The 22,880-nt window shown below is 40.1% G+C and overlaps 2 protein-coding genes across 2 annotated transcripts; one reads left to right on the top strand and one right to left on the bottom strand.

The window, feature by feature from the left end:
• The first annotated feature begins 448 nt into the window (after window positions 1-448).
• aga (aspartylglucosaminidase) lies at window positions 449-11,567 on the top strand. The gene is made up of 9 exons (XM_070836983.1): window positions 449-613; window positions 3,273-3,426; window positions 5,035-5,147; window positions 6,113-6,225; window positions 7,609-7,717; window positions 8,092-8,167; window positions 8,589-8,696; window positions 10,039-10,172; window positions 11,365-11,567. The coding sequence occupies exons 1-9, from the start codon at window positions 484-486 to the stop codon at window positions 11,463-11,465; spliced, it is 1,038 nt and encodes a 345-aa protein (XP_070693084.1). The 5' UTR covers window positions 449-483; the 3' UTR covers window positions 11,466-11,567.
• Window positions 11,568-11,766: 199 nt separating this feature from the next.
• Window positions 11,767-21,245, bottom strand: neil3 (nei-like DNA glycosylase 3). The gene is made up of 10 exons (XM_070837086.1): window positions 21,112-21,245; window positions 20,841-20,950; window positions 18,229-18,363; window positions 17,607-17,820; window positions 16,588-16,662; window positions 16,087-16,253; window positions 14,418-14,581; window positions 12,684-13,098; window positions 12,199-12,379; window positions 11,767-12,026 (listed from the first exon to the last, which is right to left on the bottom strand). The coding sequence occupies exons 1-10, from the start codon at window positions 21,214-21,216 to the stop codon at window positions 11,844-11,846; spliced, it is 1,749 nt and encodes a 582-aa protein (XP_070693187.1). The 5' UTR covers window positions 21,217-21,245; the 3' UTR covers window positions 11,767-11,843.
• Window positions 21,246-22,880: the final 1,635 nt, after the last annotated feature.

Genomic DNA, 22,880 nt, shown 5'->3' with positions numbered 1-22,880 from the left:
AGGAACTTTAATGCATTAAACAGACCACGGTGTTGCTAACATTCAAAGGCTGATGAAAACACTGATGTACTACATGGTTCTTCTGCGTTCTAACAACTGGAACCATCACTGTGACATATTTTCTCCCAAATACACATTTTGCTTTCAATGCTAGCTACTATATTCCATTGCATGATGCACACTTTCATTTTTTGACAAGTTACTGCTGCATTAGTTTGACTTATCTTCACCTCTTTGGTTTGTTTATCAGCTGACAGTATTGGTACTGTCCCTTTAATGAAGACCGCGCCCACTAACCACGTGACACAACAAGGAAGTTTCAATGGGACATTTCATTGAACCAAAGTCCATCTTATCAATCTATCTCGGTGCAGACTGTTGTCTCTTTTTAAGTTATTAAGTGTGATTAAATTGGAGTCTGCTCGGCCTTTAAACATTCACGAAACAGAGCAATGAACAGGAAATAACGGCAGCAGCCCTTTAATGTCTATGCAGCGTTTCTGTCGGGTGAAAATGCTCCTAACGATCGTAATTACCTTATTTTTCCCTCTCGGACGTGCGACGCTGCCTCTCGTGATCAATACGTGGCCATTCAAGAATGCGACAGCTGCAGGTAGGCCGCACTGCTTCCCGGAAGTGTTTCAAAAGTTTCCCTCTTTTCTGCAGTTCAGTCACGTGACTCTGTGGCCACAATCCTGCACACAGGTAATCCAGCCTCCCCCTCATTCCCACCTAAAAACAGGTTTGATCTCCACCAAGTGTTCAATAATTCACTGGACAGATCAGTAATTCTGCATTATATAGAACTGTACTGTGTACTGTGTATTCCCTTTCATTTTGAAAATGTAATAAGTTCCTGTAGTAGGGTGCTGCTGCAGAATAGTAGTTTCTATCCAAAGTGGTCCCAAAGTGACTCTGCAAAGCGATGTCAAATTAAAGGTTCTTTTTTTTTTTTTTACCATTTTATGTGGATGAAACATACCAAGTAGGCTACAGGTGTTTAAGTTTGCAGAGAAGGCATTGCAAGGGGAAAAAAAAGCCACTGCGTTTGAAAGGAGGCAGTGGTTGGACACGTCATCCGGCCTCTTGACAGGCTGATATGACCTGTGCAATGACAGGATTACAGCTGCAATGTGTTTAGTGAAATGACTTTGAATTTTTAAATAGCAGCTATGTGTCTTACAGACCTGTTGCTGAGCAGCAGCCGTGGGTTTCTAAACGAATTTGGCAGCAGATAGTCATGGCTGTGCACACCGTGTCATTAGATGACTCAACCATTAGATGAGTCATCGTGCAGCTAACTGGCAACTTAATGTGCCATCAGAGACTTCCGGAGGTGGAGAACCAAAAACTACATGGTGTCGTGCTGTTGTATTAGTGAAGTGAATTAACGAAGGACGCTTTATAATTAACTAGGCTTAAGTGGCACTGATGTGGTTTTTTTTTGCAGAATATTTTCTTAATTTCAAGAATTCTGCTAAAATGTTTTGAGCTGAAATGATAAACTGACAAATAATTGACAACTATTTTCATGACTAATAAATTATCTCTGTCATTTATTAGTTTAATATGTCTCTTGGGGTTTTGGAAATTTTGAAGAGCATTTTTTTCTGTCAGTGTCTACACCTCACAATTAATCAATTAATAAAGAAAATCATCAGATTTATTGATAAAAACAAACAAACTGTTAGCTGCACCGCTAGAAATGTATTAGTTTATTTTTGTATAATTTTGACATTTATTTATGGCTGCAAGATCGAATCCTACTCCAACTTTCTGTTATGAAAGGAGGCAGAGAGAGAGAGTGTGTGTGTGTGTGTTTGTGTGTGTGTGTGTGTGTGTGGAGTAAAATCCCTGGCAGGCTCCATAACCAGTATTTTCAGGATTTAACCCTCTCAAAAATGCTTTTTTCGCAGTACACTTTTACTTATACACTACAGCTTAACGGTACAAGTGTGTAAGACCATCACAGTCGAGATGGGGAGAGGAAATGGGCAGAACCCACTAGGCTTCATAACTGCCATTGCCAGGTCTGTCTGCACTCCATTTGATTTCCTTCAGGATGATACATTTGACATGTTCAAATTGAAACTGAAAATATTTCAGCATTGCTTGTGACTTCTGTCAAGTGGATTTCCACCAGGTGCACAGCTCAACAGGAAAAATGATAGAACCGGCGTTCAAAACATCTCAAGCAACACATCGAACCTGTTTTGTAGATGATTATAGTTAACTTGAAAATCTCACCATTTGATAGCGGGATACGCTTTAATTCATCAGATGTACATCACCTCGTCTCCCAGAGGTGGGGAGGAAAATGAGAAATGCACCCAGTTATCTGTTTTTGTGGGTCTATATTGAAACGTGTAGTGTGTGTGTGAGCCACTGCTATTGATCTGGCCACGCAGATCTCTTTTCCTCTGGGGTCTTACAGAAACAGCTGACAATAGCAGGCTAATCTCTTCTTCCATTCTGCTGCATTTTCTAAGTGGAAAAGACCTTAAAGCTGCATTTTACATAAAGAATAAGAATTACATCCCGAGACGAGAGCACTTACCAAAGATGGTGGATGAACAGAGTTATAGATGGATAAATCAGACACGAGAAGAGGAGGAATTTGTGGTAGTATCCCGCTGAACACAGTGCAGTGGTCTGAAAATTTAGTGGCAAGCTGGTGGCAGTGCTACCAGTTGGTATTTTGATCCCCCATGGGCACTTGGGGGATCAGTGACCAAATGCTTTTCAGCTCACATTCCCCGTTTTATAAGTAATCCCTCGCACTGGTAATCTTATGCGTCATCTGAACCTTTAACTCATCTGCCCAGATAAGTAAACTGAATTATTATTTTTCTTAAGCCAACAAATTTAACACAATTTAAAAAAACGACAATGAAACCGAGACATTACACACAACTGAAGCGATGTCTAGTTTTCAAAATGTGTTTTCTGGTGTCAGATTATTTTTACATCACATCCTTATATAACAGGATGTTCAGTCGTGTCACAATTAGGTTTCCACACAACAGGCTTCAAGCTTTCACTCTCAGTGTGTCTGTGAGTGTCAGACGCAGCCTTTTTTTTTTTTAGTGAAATCTAGATTTGCAGCACAGAGTGACTTTACCCTCCCTCTTCCAAAATGAGCTTAAGCTGAATGTTTGGTAGAAAACAGGACGGCCAGAGTTCCCTGTCATATCATTAGACTGGCGGTCTGGGTTTACTTCCACGTCCTGTGGTATGCTGAAGGTTTCACCGTGCTCTGTTTTATACCGTAGCGTGGACGACCCTGCAGTCCGGAGGCTCAGTGTTGGATGCGGTGGAGAAAGGCTGTGCCCGCTGTGAAGTGGAGCAGTGTGATGGCAGCGTAGGCTATGGCGGGAGCCCAGATGAGTCAGGAGAGACCACGCTGGATGCCATGATCATGAACGGGTAAACCGTGGACATAAACCGCACCGTTATTAAAAGTATTAATAGGACATGACATGGTAGAAAAAAAAAAACATTGTAATACACCACAGAGAAGCAGCAAAGATTGGTCACATCCAGCATCCCTGTTTTGTTTTTGCAAATCTTACATTGTTAGCACTTTAGGTAAAAGCTTGAATCTCTCATTCAGAATTCCCCACATTTTGAAAGAAGTAGTTTTAAATGAAAGAAGATATTCCTGTTAATCAGATTGACCTATATTTCGCTGAAAATGACCCAGATCTTGACCACTCTAATTAGACACTTGCAGCTGTCAACATATCGGTTAACTGTCTCACAGTATGCGCTCGTGCTGCCTGTGCATCTTTAATATTTACAGCCGTAACTGGTCGACCTTTCTAGCCAGCCTTTCTTTAATGAAGCACTAATTAAGATTCTCATTAGAACCAGAAAGCTTGCCAGCTATTAAGTCCTTAAGTACAAACACTTAGACACAGTGGGCTCATGATAACAGACAAAAGGCAAGCAGCAAGCTGTTTGTTATTACTCTACTGAGTGCTCCCTCTTCCATTTTGCAAGGAAAATGTCCTTTTTTGGTTACATAGTCATGAATACATAGTGGGGGAGAGGATAGTCGCCCACTCACTGTCCAATACAGCTGCATAAGAAATACAGTAGCTACCACCGGCACACTTTGCCTGAGCACAAGACTTGAAACACTACAGCTGTGTATTCAGCTTAATGCAATCCAGTAGAACAGCCCTGCAATAAATACTGTCTCCGTAGAAACGTTGAAGTACAATGTTCAATTTTTGATTATTTCTGGGAGAACTTGACTCAACTCAGAGAGTTCTTTTGGAGGTGGATAAATATTGGAAACACCTCTATATAATGCAGCGCATTGCATCACCGCAGCCACGAGAACTAGATAACAAGTTTTAATTCTCTTCACTCAGACACGGTCCCTTAACATTAATAGAGAGCTAACAGATGTAGTATGTGTCACAGGCCATCCCTAATAAACGGCACGACACTGTAAAGGAAGTTTCTGTCTAATTTTTCATTATAACTAGCTTATCGGACACCGTAATGTTAGTCCGAAAAGTAATTCATCGGTTTGACTCATTCTGCTAATTACCTTCTCTCAACCACAATGTCTAAGAAAAACAAGTTAACTTGACAGATTGTGTCCAACAGCCAGCACTAAGTAAGTCAGATGTGTCGCTGCTTACTCTCCATTGATAATTAAAAAAAACTTCACTCACTTCTTTCTTTCTTTGGTCTGATTTGCTTAATCATCTATGTTATAGAAAAGTGTTTGAGTTAATCAGCGGCCCACTATTTATCAAGGGGACAGGCGTTTGCAGGGGCGGGGGGTAGAAACAGGGACGTACATCTATTGTTGCAGGTCGTACCAGTCACCAATAGTGCTTTATAAGTAGATTATAACGGATTACTTCCCCATTAAACGCTCCCTGTGGAGTTTCCTTGTAAAGAAACAAAACTCAGGTTTACCTTCACTGTCACCCAAACGGATTGTGTGTTTCCTTAAGGTATCGAATTGCACTTGTAATGTTCGTTTTTTTTTTTTTGTATATCCTCTGTGACCAGGGACACAATGGAGGTGGGTGCTGTTGCAGGCCTGAGAAGAATCAAGAATGCCATTGGAGTAGCGAGAGCTGTGATGGAACGCACTGACCACACACTGCTGGTGGGAGATTCAGGTATGTGTAGTATGTCCACAAAAGGGTTTTTAAAAAAATCATAGTTAAGGATTTTTTTTACATATTTTGTGTTTGAAATGACTGGAAGGTGCAACAACTTGTGGAATTTGTCTTCCCACGTTGGCTGTAATGTAATCTTAATGGGAAATTGAGCCAGAACGAAGTATGCCTACTGAAAGGGCTTCAGATTGTTGAAGTATCTAATGTTCAAATAACAATCTGAGCCTGTCGGTGGCAAAAACAAGCACTTTTAGTGGATGTGCTTTGGTCTGGTGCAGTCGCCCCGAAGTTCGTTCGCTGTGGGATAAGTTCCAAAACTTTTTGTACCTACCAGTCTTTAAAAAAAACAAAACGAATAGGGCGTAGGTTTAAAAGGACCCAAGTTATCCCGTAATGTTGGAAAGTACAATCTTGACATTTTACAATCCAGTCGATCATTTAAAGTGAAGAGACGCGTGTAGTGCTCCAAATGATTGTATAGCTGACAAGAGCGCAGAAAGGAAACACGGTTTAAAGCATTCTTTTAGGTTTTTCCTGACAGCAGTAAATGAGTAGAGGAAGGAGGAGCACATCTCAGTCATTTCAAAGAAACCGAAGGCCAACATTGGAACTTTTTATTCCGCTGCGATAAGTGTCTCCTCAATCAAATTATTTCGCTCCTGTGTCAAGAAATCATGAGGGAAAAACTTCAAATATTTTTCCGCCAGTGTAATTCAATTTATTAAATCAAATACTCATCTCGACTGAACCAACATTCTCGTGGCATCGGTAAAGGTCACTGCCGTACAAAACGTTAGCAATGCAAGACTTGTCCTCCCTCACAAGCCGAAGCTACGAGCCTAAATGAGATGAGACTGCCTCCAGTTCCCCTCCTTTGTTTGTGACCCTTTGTTTTCTTCTAACCCAAGGTCAGCGCAGACCAGAATGTGAAACTTGACCTGAAAGTGTTACTTCTCTCTTTATAGCGTCTGTGTTTGCTGAAAACATGGGCTTCATCGCAGAAGACCTGACTACCAACAAATCTATGAATATTTTCTCACAGTGGCTGAAGGGCAACTGCCAACCTAATTATCGAAAGGTGTGTGTGTGTATTAGAGAGTGTGTTTTTCTCACTTGTGTTGGCTACAGGCGTGCTGCTTCTAAAAGATTGATATTAAGCAGGAAATTGACAGGCATGCTGAAGAAGTTCATCGAAAAGTCAGCTTCTGCGGTAGAGGTGATGCCTGCAGCACCGTGTGGTTGCTGTTTACTTCCAATATCTCCAGAATACGATTTCTTTTTCACTTCTAAGTTCACTGTTATTGTTGTAGAGGGAGGGTGCCGTGTCCTATTGATCGAATTTACACCATTTTACACTTGAAGCCAGTGGGACAGTCCTCCTCTGGCTACTGAGGAGCTTTACTACAAAACTGAGAAGTTAAGTACGTTGTTCCAGGTCGTCCGGACAGTAGCTGAGTAACAGACGTGCCCCAGAGCTTTCTCGATTCATGCCAATAATTCAGCAAATTTTATTTTAGCATGTTCAGTAAATTTACCAAAATCTGTTAGAGCTTTGGTTAAGAGGAACAGAAAATGGCGATAGAGACTGACAAATGGTACAAGAGACAGAACAAATGAGAGAGGAGTAAGCATCGGTCTCCATACATGTAGGCATTCGATCCTTCCACAAATTCTATAATCCATCCAGCAGTCTTTTTTTGTTGTAACATCTCAGATTGTTGCTGAGGTAACAGGGGAACAACTGAAGCAGAATTTTTCAGAAGTAAAGAGAATGCTTTCAAGGGTTTCACCTGCACCTTCATGAAATGGAATATATCTGACTTTGCTCCATGAATAATGCACAGGCACTTTCATAAAGCAGACTAGTTGATCCCGACTTTGGTTTATTGATGGCATGAAGGAGGCCTCCTAACAAAGGTAATGCTGATAGATACACATTGTATACGAAAGGACCTTTGTTTTAACGCTCACTTTTTATGGCACCAAGTCAGCGTTTTGTGACTGTTCACATGAACTCCATTTGAGCTTCTTCTTTTTTTCTTCCCCCCCCCCCCCTCATCTGTAACATCAAAGAAGTAGAGTGAACTTTTCACACATCCCTGCAGGTCAAGCTGGTACACTGAGTCGCTCACAAGAGCAGAGAAATACGCCTAGAGCTCCACAGACGGAGAAACCTTTTGTCAAACCACACTGCACTCAGGTGCCGTGTGGTTGTCGGTCTCAATAAAATATGGCATTTGACTGCTGAAGGACCCGTTTGGGCTGTAGCAGGGAGTTAAACTGGGGTGTTTTGTTCACGACGGTTCAGCCACTGGGAGACTCCCTGCTGTTTACTGTGACGACAGTGCTGCTAGTTAATGAAGGCAAATGCCTGCAATTAACCATATACCTTGCAATACTTAATGTGCGAGGGTTACTGGCATTATGCAAACAGCGGTGACATTTTCTTTCTTGTCAAAAGAATGTGTTTCCAGATCCTTCCAAGTCCTGTGGACCCTACAAGCCAGGGGCGATACTGAGGCAGAACAAGAGGGAGCAGCATACTAATACGCGCTCCCATGACACCATAGGTAGGTTTTTATCAATTAACAGGGAATGTGAAGTGGGCTTTCCCCAGGCATTTTATTTAGTATTTAAGCGCTTATTTAATCACACTGAAACTAGAGGGATGTGTGGGAACATTTAGCAGCATAACACGGCAAAAAGGAACCTCTAATGAAGTAGGGGTTAGCAGGGAACAATTTCGCTTTTTTTGTTTGCGTCCAACAAGATGGAACGTGAAACGAACCGTGTTCATTAGTATGCTGTCTAATGAAGCAGAAAATAAATACATCATGTTCCCTTTTTAATGCGCTCTGAGCTAGATTTATACACTGATCAGGTTTGGAATTTAAACCCTGGTGATGGCCGGCGTTTCACTACCACTTTTGTGTTCTTGCACCAGGGATGATTGCTGTTGATCAGGATGGTCGTGTGGCTGCTGGTACATCGACCAATGGACTAACTCACAAAGTTCCAGGGTATGTCGAATACATCAAAAATGTTTTTAGTGAGTGAAGTTCCCTCTTGGTCTCCTTTAACGTGAGCTTTTAACTGCATCACACATGTTCAATATTCTGTTATCTTATTACTCTTCATTACTATTTTATGACTTTATGGTAAAAACATGGGAGCTTTGAAGAGAGTTACTTAATTGAGCAGCAGCTATTTTCTAAGTGCTTAAGATTAATGTTCAGCTTTTGTTCTGTTCGACAAGTTTCGGTTTGGTTGAAACCGTGAATTGGAATAGTAGACAGCATGATGCTGTGAATCTGAGTGTTGCAGTGCAGGTACATTGAGGCCAATAGTTGTTAGAGACAGCAACGTTGACAGCGCTGCAGGTGATAATTACATTTAAAGGCGATCTACATTTAAACCCGGTTCATCTTCCTTGTCCTGCAGTCGTGTCGGGGACTCCCCTATCGCCGGAGCGGGGGCTTACGCAGACAGCTCAGCCGGTGGTGCTGCCGCCACTGGCGATGGAGACATTATGATGCGCTTGCTGCCAAGGTAACAAAATGTCCATAACGTGTTATTAAAGTAAAAATGCCTTCGCTGCATTGTTACCTTCAGTCACTGTGTGCTACGCTGCAAAGAATATTAATGTCAAAACCATAAAATAGGGCATTAAAAAAGCAACGTCTTTAGACCTACAGAACAAGTAATGTGTAAGTAGGTTGATTCTTCAGTGGGAGCAAATATTGTTTTCTGTTTTCTTTCTCAGTTCAAAATAGTCTCCTATCATGAAAAAGTCATTCTTCAGATCCAGAACAGAACAGTGCTGCATCTAAAAGCCCATGAGACCTGTTGACCAGATCACAACCCCTTTGTTTAGCCTAACCAGGGCTTATTTCCCAGACACCTTTTTGAATATTAAGATGGTTACATGGCTTTTTCCTTGACGGGGGGGAATGATCTTCAGAGAATACTGACATCTGCGACACATGTCGTTTTTTTTTTAAACAGGCAGCTTCTGGTGTGAAACTCAGGCTGCAAGTGCAACAATGGTATTATAGAGTGGCGGCGTGACTACATTGCCCCAAAACTGTCATCTGTACATTCCACAGAAGAGGCGAGATTTCACTTAAGCTGCTGTTTGTTTCCAGGCTGTGAGAGTACAGCAGTCTCAGAAGGGTTATTTTTTTTTTTAAGATTTATTTATCCAGGATGCTTTGGTGAGAACACACAGTGCTTTTTTTTTTTTTTTTTTTTAAAAAGTTGCACTCAGCTTTACATTCACAGTCAGACACAGCCACACCTCAGGGCTGCCCGATTCAATCACTATCAGGGGGGTTGTGTTTTTCAAGACCTTCCTACCACTGGACTGAAATGTGTTTATCATTCATTGTTGATAACCACATTTCTTCATGAGTCCTGGTGTTTTATCTGATCTTGTGTGGAAAATATAACGTAACATGGTACATCTTCTGTCAGAAGTATTCAATGAGGACTAAGGTTACTATATATTTTCCAGTTTAAAATCCCAAATTTGTATAGAATAGGAAATTGAAATGTGTTTTATACATTTGACATTAGTTTAATGGAGTTATTTGCACCTATAGTTTCTGTGTAGAGCAATATATTTCATTGCAGTGATGGTAAATTACTACAATTTCTCTCCATTTGCTGCTATTACAAATTTGTGAACACCTAAAAAGGAGCGTCATGACCGTCTCGCTCACCTGGAGTGAGGCAGTGAATATTACTGGGGGTTTTTTTTTAATCACATTTTATCGGGACATCAGATTTACACACCATGATCTAAAGCACGTCCCCGCACTCATCCCGGTTGGTGGCCCTGACAGCATTCGTTAGCGTGCCTCATGTGTACTGCATGTCATCCTGCCAACAGTTACTTGGCCGTGGAGCTGATGAGGGCCGGGGCAGATCCCTCAGCAGCCTGCAAGGCGGCCATTTCCAGGATCAAGACGCATTACTCAGAGTTCTTTGGAGCCATCATCTGTGCTAACACAACGGGCCATTATGGTGAGTGTGAAGGTTCACAAATACAGACACACACTCACATCTACACAGCAGATGACAAGTAGATGGAAAAAAGCATGGACATATTGAAAATATTGCATTTGTTTTTTCCCTTTAAATCCAAAATGCTAATTCTGATTATTCACCTAAAAAGCATGTTAAAACAAAGTTTAAAGTTAAAAACTGTATTTGAAAAAAAATTACAAGCAAGCATGAATTGTAGTTTGAAAACTGAAACCAGCTGCTGTAAAAGCTTCTTGTGTTAGTGGTCATCATGAGAATATCGCAAATTACTGAATTTACTTACTAAAACGTTTCTTTCTCTTCTTCTTTTTAACCAAAGGAACCATTTTTAACAGTTAACCAATGTCTCCCTATAGCCGTGCAACAATACCAGCAAAATATTAACAGTAGGGACATTTAACATTGACTCTGATGACGTGCACTTTGACAATAAGCATAAAAGCATGTTTAACATGTTTAAAAAGTCAAACTTAATGTAATTTTGTTTTTTTATATTCAATTTGCTTCAGCAGAGGTTTAGAGATGTCTGTTGACACAAGCTAAGGAAACCAGTGTAGAAAATGTACATTACAGCCTTAAGAAGGTGTGAAATTAAAAGGTTAAAGCTAAATTTTGTTCAAATTTCAAATCATACAGTTAAGAGCCCAGTTTCATTTAAGTTCTGATCTGAAGCTCCACTGGGACGCACAAGCTGTTCCACCTAGTAACCACTATAAAGTTACCACTACAAAGTTTGAAGTCAGTATGGTAGCCATGCTGTTTCTCTTGCTTCCTTCAGAAAACTCACGAAAATGCCCCGAGGAGTGTTCTTGTACACAAACAAAAGTTCACAGTCAGCGTTGCTCACCAAAATACATTGCGTCTGTCCCTGAGGTCTAACAAATGTGTCGGATGCCTTTTCTTCCTAAAAAGAAATAAATAAATAAAAAAACATTTGCAACAATGATTTTTAGGTATTTTAACCCCTGCATTGTTTACATCCATGTTTACTAGTTTGTCTTCTTCACCGTCACCGAAGCATTTCTACATTTCTGGGAAGCGATCCGACTCATCAGCGTTTGAATGGCTGCTCTTTATACAGATCGTATTTTAATACCAGTATTAAATGGTGTGAAAATTGTGTTTAAACTGGTGACATTACATTTTTTTCCCCCCTCTTTGACCTCCTAAGGTGCAGCCTGTAATAAAGTCCCCGGCTTCTCCCAGTTCCACTACATGGTGTCAAACTCGGAGTCAGGCGCACCACTTCTGAAATCTGTGGACTGCTTTTAAACAGTATATGATTGTGTGCATCTCTTTTGTATTCTTAAATGAATTAACTCTCTATATGCTGTATTTTTATGCCAATTAGTTTGGCTTTAATTCATAAATAAAATGTACTAAAAAGACATTTTTGTGATATAAAATTTTTATTTACGTTTTGACTTGTTTAGATTCTTTATCACAAACTTTTCTGGTGAAACACCTTTAAAAGATGGACATTAATAGGACATGATACAAATTAAAGGCAAATAGACACTTGATTGATTAATGTTTAGATTAAATGTATAGTTCAGTACAAATCAGCATCGGGCACCTTTCTCCGTCCATTTATTTATGCAAACATACAGGCATCAGGGTTTCATTTAGGAGCAATGCATCGCTACAACACTAACAACCAGGAAGGATGGACACTCCTGCTCCATTCTCTGCCCACTGGAAAAAGTCGCATTGTTTCCCCTTTTGAAAGCTGCAGGTGTAGAAATTCTTGCCATTGTTGGGTCCTAGTTTCAGAACCGTCCTCATTAAACTACGTTTCCCATGGTGACAAAAGGGATGGTGCAAGTCAGCCCACTGTGATAGAGACAATAAACTTGTATTAACTTTAAGGCATTTAAATCTGATGCCAGCATATTACAATGTTTGTAGAAAAACACTGAAATTAAAATTATTAAAAGCTACTTAAAAAAAAAGTTCTTTTTCAGGCTACTTAATGCGATAGAGATAAGTTGGTTTCCATTTTCACCTCAAAGAAGTTGCACTTGGTCTCTCTGGGAAGCGAGCAGGCGTAGAACTGTCGGCCTTTATTCTCCCCATCCTTGTGGACCACTCTGAGGACAGCTGGCCGACGGTGGGATGCACAACAAGGGGCACTGGGACTGGAAGAAACGGAGGAGCTGCGGCTTGTCGCATCTGTTTTGCGCATACTGGCAGAAAAGGAGAAACAGTCTTATTAGTTTGAAATAAATTGAAAATAAAACCGAAGTATACCTGTCACATCAACCCTTATTAGCAAGCAACCGACCTCTCCTTAACCACGTGGGGTGATACTGCCGGTAGTAATTGTATTTATCCTACTTTGGCTATACATCAATCTGAACTTTTTTAACAATGCTGCATTAAAAATTCCACAGTCCGATGCTTTTTTATCCCACTTATCTCCCTGAAGTTGCAAAAAACTTCTCTTATTATAAACTTACTCATGAATAGCTAAGCGGGAGATTCACTCACCGTGAGTTGGGGGTTCCATTTTGAGCATTGTTACTGGGAAAGGGACTGTGATCAATTCTCATTTTCTTGGATGGGTGACTGTAGGAGGCCAGTGATTCCCCATTGGAGAGCTCGACACTTTGCTTCTGCCAGCCACCAGAGGCATAATTGGGGCTTGTTGTCCCTTGGCAGACGCTGTATTTATATAAACCTCGCTCTGCCGCCAAGGAATTCAAATGACTGCCGGCTGGGGAGAGTGGGGAGTTTACAGGCTTTGGCTTCTTGCTCACATCAGAGAAAACAAGGGTGGAAGTCCCGAATGCAGACCTCCAGTTGACTTTGAGCTCCTCTTGTGGCTTCTTGAAGGCAATGCAAGGGTACTTAATCAAATCAGTGGTGAAGGGTGATGCTTCAGTGCTAATGTCGTCTTTGCGGACTGTGGAGATGAAAGCCAGAGTGAGAAAGTAATTTCATTGTCAGCAGCTGCAGCTTGTTCTGCTGCTCTCATAAAACGAAGCTTGTTGTTAGCTTTTAAGTGGCTAGGCTTGCCATAAAAGTTACTGTGGTCAAATAACGCAATCTGTTGTGCTGAAGATGCCCGTATGCAAAAATCCATGAAATGAGCCCTCATGTAATAAAACTTGGAAAATGAGTCACTGTTTTCAGTAATGGTAAACTACATCTGACATTAGAGTCATTAACTGGGAGCTGTGAATAAGTATTACTCTTCCATCCCTCTAAAATTACCATTAATGTGCCCTTGAGCAAGGCATTTACCCCCCAGCTGCGCTGGTGGAGCAGCTCAGTGGCCGGCAGTAGATGGAAACTGCACAAATGCAAATTAAAATATTACTGAAAATGAGCAAGTGTGCTTAGAATAACTTTCCTAGGAGAAATAAATGTCCATTACTCATTTCCACAGATTTCAAAGGAACAGTTTGTCTAAAAATGCATATATATCATACATATGTATTGTACAATTCTAGATCAAATGGACTTATATTTATTCCTATAACGGTACAACACCATTCTCAGGTGGTTACAGGTACAGTCCCTGTAAATAGCACACCCCCTCTAAATTAATTTCAAATATTAAACACAAAATACATTTTATACACACTGTAAATGCAGCCAGATGCCTGACAATGCAGCTTCCTGTCCTGTCCAAAGTGCAGCAGGAATCTGTGCCAAAATGTAAAGCTGACAGATAATATTCAGCAGTTTACCCATGCTTGGAAAGCTCAGCATAAAATGAACCGTGGGCAAACTATAGTCTGGAGTGATTTTTATATAATTACTCAATGAGCTATTATTTAAAGAAAAAAAAATGTATTTGAAATTTGGCAGTGTAATCCTTAAACAAATAAAAACTATGAATTACAACAAATCCAAAGAAAACCATCCAACAGTGCAACAGAGAGAGAGAGAGAGACATTCTTTCACACTCTAGCTTTACTAATATCATGTATGTCAGGTAGGCAAAGAAAATTGGCCAGCTGACAGACACGCTCATTACCTGCGCAGACACACACACACACACACATGAGCACCCTGCCTGACTGCTGTGCCACTTTACGGCCCGGTGTTTGATGCCTTGCTCAGAGGTACTTGAGCAGTAACGGCAAACGGCGCATGGGCTCATTCAGCTAAACAGCAACACGACAGCTGCTATTATTTTTTCTCTCGCTAACAAGGGCATTCTGACGCCGCATTAAATTCAGTGACTGTAAAGAAAAAAAAAAACATTTCTCTCACCCTCGGGTCTTGGAGTGAGGCAGGCATCACAGGCTTTTGCTGCTGGCTGGTTGATGAGAGTGCAGAGTTGACAGGCCCAGTCCTCTTCCTCCTTTTTAGCCACATTGTCATTGGCTCTCTCACCGTAGGCCCATCCGATCAGGCTGTTTCTGACTGGGAGCTTACTGGATAAAGGAAACACAAGAGCGACAATGGTGACCGCGAAGAAACTTTTGTTGCTAAAGCAGCCTTATTCATGAATAGAACTTGTGCTCTTAAACAGAAATAACTGACACATGAATAAGGTCAGACAAACTATTTTCTAACATTGTGTCCACCCCATTTATATCGAAGATGGTAGACTAAACACCAGCTCTCAGTAGCAACTGTCAGTACAACATAATGCCAATAAACAGCAGCTCAAACTACAGCCTCATGACTGGAAATATGAAGCAAAAACTTTCTGAAACAATTTCAACAAAAACTGAAAATTAAAACCTTTGAGAATGAAGGATTTTTTTTTTTTTTTACACTAGATTAGTTTTAACTACTTGAGTGTTTTTCCATTTATGGAAGTATTATTATTATTATTATTATTAAGTATTATTCTTCCATATAAAGAAATGTGAAATAAATGACCATTTCATTTCAGTATTTCACATTTTATGTGTTAAGTTGAGGAATAATTCCAGAAGAATTTACAATGTGTGTATACATAGCATACATTTCCTTGATTAATTATGTTACAAGTAATTAGTCATCAGAACTGCAAGTGAAAAAAACTGAGTAATATATATTAATTATTCAACAGCTATTATTGTAACCCGATTATAGGCTTTTTTTTCTTGTAATTCGCAGACATTAACTAGTCAAACATTTGCGGTTCAAGCGGAGGATGAAGATATGCGAGAAGGCAACGCGTTTCATATAATTGCTCCGAGCATACATGTTAGTGCTCTGACATGAAGCTCAACTATGTTTGACAAGGAGGCAAATCTGCAGTGCCAACAGTCATGGAGGAGGAAAGTAGCGGCAGCTTTCAGGAAACTTTCCTCACAGATTGCTTTATCAGCTGTGTAATGCGTTGTAAGGGCTTTCGGCTCTAACCCCCTCGCAAAGCTTTGCTCAAACACAACCCAGGAGGTGTTGAGCCTGTGCCCTGTCTGGCAAACACAACCTTATATGCGCATTAATTTCCCCCCATAACACCTCCCACTCCCTGCCAAGCCCATCTGCCTGCAAAGATGGCCTCTCTAAATTTGAACGCATTATCTGAAAATGCTTAGGAAGTTTCTGCAAAGCTTCTAAAAAAAAGACAGGTCACTTTTTCTTTTTGCTTTTTGATATCAAATCATTAAATTATTGAAATAAATTTGGTTTTATCTTATTTTGGAACATTTAATGGGGATAATCTGATTCAACATCATTCAGATAATTCTTAAAGAAAATACACTAAATGTAATGTACAGAAAACAATAATTATCTCTATTGAATTGTGACATAAAACACAGTGTGCATCCTATTTAATGAAAAAGTGTATTTTAGTCTTTTCTCTTCAGAACGTGGCAACATTATTGGTATTGTGCATTGTTGTGCCAGAGCCAGACCAAACTTCAGGGAAAGAGTCCTTGCAAGAATGCAAGGCAGTACCTTTTCAGTCAAAGTGCCAAAGGTCTACGAGGATTTCTACCTGATGTCAACCCCGCTGGGATCTCCTTTCTGACAGCGCTCGCAGAGGTAAGTCATCCTGCCGTTGTCTCCAAGACGACAGACTGTGATGACATGAAAACACTGGCCGCACTGGGCACGCTTGTAGACTTTGTAATGTTTGTAGAGAGGAGAGCCAGATTTGCGACACTGATAGAGATGAGGAGGACAGACAAGAGCGAATATAAAGACCAGGATAAAGAGAGAGAGAAAAAAAAACATTCACCTTTCTTTAGCTGTCTATTATTCAAGGGCAGGACTATATGTCTTGTCTATTCTCTAGGCAGTGGAGCTTTGACTTTTCCTCTCCATCCTAAGTAATGCAGGGTTTTACGTTAATCCATTATTACACAGTCTAAATGAGGTGTCTGCTAAGTACCTACAAGTAAATGTGTATCCATCTTTATACGCACATACAGATCCAAGATTACCACCAAAACTATTTTAAAAAACATATGTTGCTATTGACGTACAAACATCTAACCTTGTAAAACAGAAGAGTAAAATCACGTGTCATTTTCACCAAGTGGTGGATCTGCTCGTCTGTCAGCTGCTCAACCTGAGAACGACGCAGCACAATTAGTAACAGTTCACAGCCAGAAAGTGAGTAAACCCTGTTTGTATAGCTCTTCATTTTGAAACGGAGACGAAACAGGGCGCTTCGCAGTCAGTAAATCAATAATACAAGCATATAAGCAATAAAAAAAACACCAGACATGAAGGGAAAAACTGGGTTTAAAATGATGCAACAGAGAACAATTCCATACCATGTATTCCTAAAACTGGCAGCCCAGCCAGCCAGGACCTGACTCTAGCTCCCAGAGTGTAAAAAAGATCTAAAGCACAGGCAGACACCACTTGTAGCTCTTTCTGGACACCTAGGGGCTCGATAATAGAGCAGAAGCTCTTAAAGATTCAGAGGTCCCAGAGGAAGAAGGGGCCAAAAGTCCTAGATTAATGTTTTGGTCCAGTGTGCTATATTCTTACACTCCATCTAATACTTTTTAAGGGGGGGCAGGGCAGAGCCCCTGGTAATAGTTCAGTAGTGCTGTAAGTGTCTCTTACTGGCAGTGGATAGGTCATGCTAAAAATCACACTTTTCTTCTGTGGATTGCTTAATGAAAAAACTCCCTTCAGAGAAAAACGAAGCATTGAATCTTTAACATTTCGTGTGAAATGATTTCCAGATCAGGGATACAATGTATTTGAGGGATTCTTCAATAAACATGTTATATAAATCAGTGGGAAACCCATATTTGAGTCTCAATAAAGACAAAAGTGTGCATGAAAATAAATGAAAAAAAACTTCTCCATTTCCAAACTGCACTGAGGGGGAGGCATATCTGTGCCGCAATGCGCTTGTTTGCCTTTTTCCGTTTCACCCTGCTCATTGCAATGCATCGCTCAATAATACAAGGGCTAGAACTTTTTCTCTGAGAGTTGTCTTGCATTTTTACCCTTTTTTGTTCCTCTGCTGAACACAATCCATCATCTTTTCCATACCTTCACGGCTGGGTGGAGGCCCGAGTCAAACAGGGCTTCGTTTTTAATGATGTTGCCGACTCCGGGCATGACGGCCTGGTCTAGGAGAACGTCGCACAGCATCCTGTTCCTCTGGCTCCTCACTGCTTCCTCAGAGCGGGAGAAGCTGAACTTGGAGGAGCACACATCCAGACTCTCCATTGCTCTCACTCTTTGCTCACAGTCCTCTGTAAACCTGCAAGAACACCATTTCTTCTTAATACAGGAGGAATGTAGAAAATATAATGCTGCTATTACTACAAGTGTGCCACAAGGTCAACCGGCGTATTCTTGAGATCATATGATTCAAAATTGTTTCTTTCATGTATTCTGTTTCAATTTTCCTGTTATGAGATAGGACAGCATAAGTGAAATTTTCAGACAGCAGAAATAAATGTCTGTCTGGCTACTGAGCAGTACAGCAGGACCTTGCAGTCAATGAACAGGACAAATGTCGAGCTAAAAAGGCTGTGTTTTTCATGCAACAATAGCCCCTGTCTTCAGACACAGCCTAATGTAGGACATAGTCACTGAATGAGACTCATACCCCAAGGTGAACTTCTGTCACCTCAATCTATCTGGGCTACACTGGTGCCCCCGTTACCTTATTTCCACAGTGCTGTCAAAGAAGCACACAATGTCGTTAGTCAGGTGTATTTCCAGCACTGGTGTGGAGCCGGTCCTATCCTTCCTCTCAGCAGGGTTGATACGCATTGATCCATTCATACCAAAGTGGACTCTAAAGGATGTGAGCATGAGAGAAAGAAGGAACAAAGACAAATTCCATTTAAAGACTGCATGTCTCAATTCATATGAGACAGAGGTGGCCCGGTACTTGGAGACTCCATTGTGTTAATGGAAATGTCACAGGCTCCAGTCCAGCAGTAGCTTGTGCCGTGCGTGCCCATCCAAAGCCAAGCAGGCTGCTGAAGTGAACACTTCCACCTGCTTGCTCTCGCCAAAACAGCTATATATCTACAAACCAATCAGTCTTATTGATTTTAATGTGATGTTGATTAAAACAACCATAATTCTATAAAAAGTACAGTTGGGCTATGTGACGATATATTTACTGTAGATTATATAAATTTGTCAACTGATAGAAATGATACAATACTGTTTGTATAGTTGTAGTTATCCCTCTGGCTTTATCAGACCATTGTGACTATGCCATCTGGATTTATTGGGTATTTGATTCACTCAATTAGCTCAAAAAACACACAATCCTGTGGAGTCGTTCTGTTCAGACAGTAATTGTGCTTTCCAGTATTTTTATCTACAGATACAGAGATGGAGACTTTTATCAATATTACTCTTCTTAGAATAATAAAAAAAAACCAAAATGAATTGAAGGTGTTAGCAGGCAGTGCACCAAACGTTGTGATCCACTTTGGACTTTCAGCTTTATAACCACCTTAAACATTTCATCATACTTTATCACATAGCTCAATTTGATTTATATTTTATTTTGATAAAAGCAAATACCAGAAAATAATCCCTCAACAGAACAGTTTCTGAAAAACTGTGGTGTAATACTGCCTGTGGGAACACGTCACCTCTCAACATCTGACCCTCGTCAAATGTCGGTCCTTTTTATCTAATTAATTATTCCTTTATTGTCACTAAAGAAATGACACGGTGCACCAAAAATCCCACTTATCACATATTTCCTGTGACCCTAAGCAGCTTAAATATGATAGACACACTATTTGGCAAAAGCTGATTTCCGCTGTATTCTGTGCTCCATCAGATAGATTTTGTGACCTGAATAGGAATTTCATCTGTATTACCGCCGCAAATGTTTTCCTTTTCTTTATCACATACATTATTTTCATGGGTAGACGTATTGGCAAAAAAATCTGCCACCAGTATTTTGATTGCAAACCTCATTTACATAAATATGAACCTTTTAAATGCTGCGATAGGACAAACTTTAGTGTGTCTGTAGAGCGCAGACACCTCACCTGACAATATTTCTTTTCCATATAGTTGATCCGCTAGAGCAGGGGTGTCAAACATACGGCCTGCGGGCCAAAACTGTCCCGCCAGAGGGTCCAATCAGGCCGGCAAAGTGTAAAAATTACAGAGAAGACATTCACTGCTATTTCAAATGTGTCCACTATTCAGCTCCAGATACCTGTGACTAAATGTTTTGTGCCTTTGCAGATACACTGTGATCAGTGAGTAAACTGAGGCATAATATTGGTGTAACTGGACTTATTTTTCTGAAGAAATTTCAGGTCGTTCATAATGTTTTGTAAAAAGATAGCTCCCAGAGGCTTTTTCTGTATGTACTTGTACTTTTTTTTTTGCACTAAAACAAAGGGAACAATTTTGAATTGCCATTATTTATTATACACTACTCACAAAAAGTTAGAGATATTCGACTTTCAGGTGAAATTTATGGAAAATGTAAAATGTTAATGCTACAGTGATATTATATCATGAAAGTAGGACATTTAAGTAGAAGCATGCAATGGTAATTTTATTCATCTTAAACAATTTATTGAAAGAAAATCTACCAACAGTGGTAGGTATACCACAACAAAACATGTTCAGTGTCTCAATAAATTGGGATGTGGCCAAAGGACGTCCACTCCTCTCCTTTCTGTGACTCTTCCAGTCTCTGTATCACTGTTCCAACCTCCTGATGACACTCTGTGACCCTCTAAGCTCAGTGAACACCTCCGTCTGAGGACTTCCTGTTTGAAGCCTCCAGTGTTGAGGTGCTGCTGATCAACTGTTAGGTGTCGTCTTGGTCTCATGATGTCAGAATGTGAACAGCACGATGAGGAGGACTGTTTAAATACCAATTCTAACTGAAGCAGGAAATGTATTGGTGGATTCATGGATCAAACCTGTTGTGAATGTTGCTGTTAAGCTTCTTGTTAGAGAACAGCAACTTGTGCAGAAAGTACTGAAACACTGAACAGTTGGACATGTGCATTCAAAAGTTTAGAGAAGGTCACATTAAGTTCACCTGGAAAGGTTAGAATGCATTTTAGGTTCATCCTGAAACTTCACCTGAAAGCTGAATATCCCTAACTTTTAGTGAGTAGTGTATTTCTAGTTCTTCTGCTATGATTTTACCGGTTTGACACAGAATCTGACTGCTCACATATTTCAGTGCTGTGGTGTCATGGTGCTTAGTGACAGATTATTAAAACAAAGCTATGATACAAACATTACACAGGTGGAAATCCTAAAAACCATCACCTGAGCGCTCTGGGACCGAAGCACATGAAGAGCTCCTTGCCCAGAGTGTCCACACCGGAGTACCGACAGCCATGAAAGCCGAGGAAAGCGTTTCCCCCGGAGGAGTTTCTCTGTAAACAGACGCACTCGTTAACTCTTTGCAGAGTTTACATGTAGCAGCAAAAAGAAACAGCTGGTAGCTTTAGCTCGAAGTCTCCGTCTTAAAACTCAAGCTGTCGTGTTTAGCTGACAAGTCAAAATGCTCTTTAGGCTAATTTTGAACATCACATACCGCCGAGTTCATCAAGCTGCCTCTGAGCTCTTTCAACTTCTGTCCTTTCTGGACTCTTGAACGCAGTTTCTCTCCGTTTAATGTGCATCCTGGACCCTCAACCATGGTCTGCTTCAGACTGTAAACGCCGTTTTGCTAGCTACCTTGCTAACTACACTGTTTGTTGTGGTCCTGTTTCCCCGCCACACGGTTTGATTTTGCGCATGCGCGGTACGGTTTGTACCCGGAAATAGGCGTTGCATGAACAGGACAAATTAAAGGTGCCTCAACAATCATGAGTAGTCTAATCTGGATTTTCCTTCAAAGTGGTTTAATTGTAAATTACTTGACTAACAATATTGCAAAACGTAATGCACAAATAGATTATATTATTGTACTACTGTAACACCAGAATTTCCCCCCGGGGATCAATAAAGTATTTCTATCTATCTATCTATCTATCTATCTATCTATCTATCTATCTATCTATCTATCTGTCTGTCTGTCTGTCTGTCTGTCTGTCTGTCTGTCTGCCTGCCTGCCTATCTATCTATCTATCTATCTATCTATCTATCTATCTATCTATCTATCTATCTATCTATCTGTCTGTCTGTCTGTCTGTCTGTCTGTCTGTCTGCTTGCCTGCCTATCTATCTATCTATCTATCTATCTATCTATCTATCTATCTATCTATCTATCTATCTATCTATCTATGCCTTTAATTCAATCATTTACTCCTTCAGTTATTCCTCACCGATCACCAGGAATTACACAAATCATAAGGAAGAAGAGATCAGAAGATACTACATAAACTTACATTTTAATCAAAGCATCCACATAATCAAATAGTTCACTAGTTTCTTTATTATTATACAGCTATTGTGCATGTAGACCAAGACCAAACCAAATTGCAGCATACCAGCTCATGTTGCCCCTTTTGTCCTTTAAACTGAGATATTCTCTGAAGATCTGTCAGTCTAGCTCAGTTGGATTTTTCATTTTGCAGCCTAGTTTTTATTCGGATGTTATTTATTTTAATGTCTGCATGTTCGCCCTTGATGCGGGTTGAACGTTGTATTGCTGAGATGTTCTTTGTTTTAAAAGCAACCTTTCAAGTCAAGTTCCCAGCAAGAGATTGCAGCTCTTAGGAGACTTTATAAATGTTCAGGTTAATTAAATTTAGACCTTTATAAATGTTCATACGTGTGAATGATGCCAGAATAACGATTCCTTAGGATTAATCCTCACTTGCCGTTTCCAAATCTAATTATAGTTAATCACTATTAATCAATTAAAAGTGACAATGATTCTAATAATATGTAACATATCCATGGATATCAGTACTGCCTTTTACTTTCCACTTGAGGGCGCTAGAGTACCATTGTTGGTCCTGCAGCCCATACAAAAACATGTCTGTGATGTAACCTGTAATATATTGTTTTTAGATAGATAGATAGATAGATAGATAGATAGATAGATAGATAGATAGATAGATAGATAGATAGATAGATAGATAGGCAGGCAGAATAGATCAGAATCAGAATCAGAATTACTTTGATAATCCCCAGGGGGAAATTGCTTTTTGTTACACACAGCTCCAAAAGAATAAGAATAAGAATACACTTCAAACACAAAGTAAAATATAAATATATAAAAGTATGAATAAAAAAAAAGATGTATTAAAAATTATTATTACAAATTACTGCACCAGGTGAGTCCAGAGTCTTATAATAATAATAACAATAATACCACTACTAATAATACTAATAATAATACTACTAATAAAAATA

This window comes from Pempheris klunzingeri, chromosome 9 (assembly GCF_042242105.1).
Source record: "Pempheris klunzingeri isolate RE-2024b chromosome 9, fPemKlu1.hap1, whole genome shotgun sequence".
Classification (NCBI taxonomy): domain Eukaryota; kingdom Metazoa; phylum Chordata; class Actinopteri; order Acropomatiformes; family Pempheridae; genus Pempheris; species Pempheris klunzingeri.
This window is presented reverse-complemented; position numbering and strand designations above follow the sequence as displayed.

Bases quoted from the DNA above. Each gene is read 5' to 3' on its own strand.
- aga (XM_070836983.1), top strand. From the start codon at position 484: ATGTCTATGCAGCGTTTCTGTCGGGTGAAAATGCTCCTAACGATCGTA. The intron at 8,697-10,038 runs GTAACAAAATGT...TCCTGCCAACAG, and splicing joins ATGATGCGCTTGCTGCCAAG to TTACTTGGCCGTGGAGCTGA. The intron at 10,173-11,364 runs GTGAGTGTGAAG...TGACCTCCTAAG, and splicing joins TAACACAACGGGCCATTATG to GTGCAGCCTGTAATAAAGTC.
- neil3 (XM_070837086.1), bottom strand. From the start codon at position 21,216: ATGGTTGAGGGTCCAGGATGCACATTAAACGGAGAGAAACTGCGTTCA. The intron at 16,663-17,606 runs GTATGGAAAAGA...CGTCGTTCTCAG, and splicing joins GCCTCCACCCAGCCGTGAAG to GTTGAGCAGCTGACAGACGA. The intron at 12,380-12,683 runs GTGAGTGAATCT...CTTTTCTGCCAG, and splicing joins AATGGAACCCCCAACTCACG to TATGCGCAAAACAGATGCGA.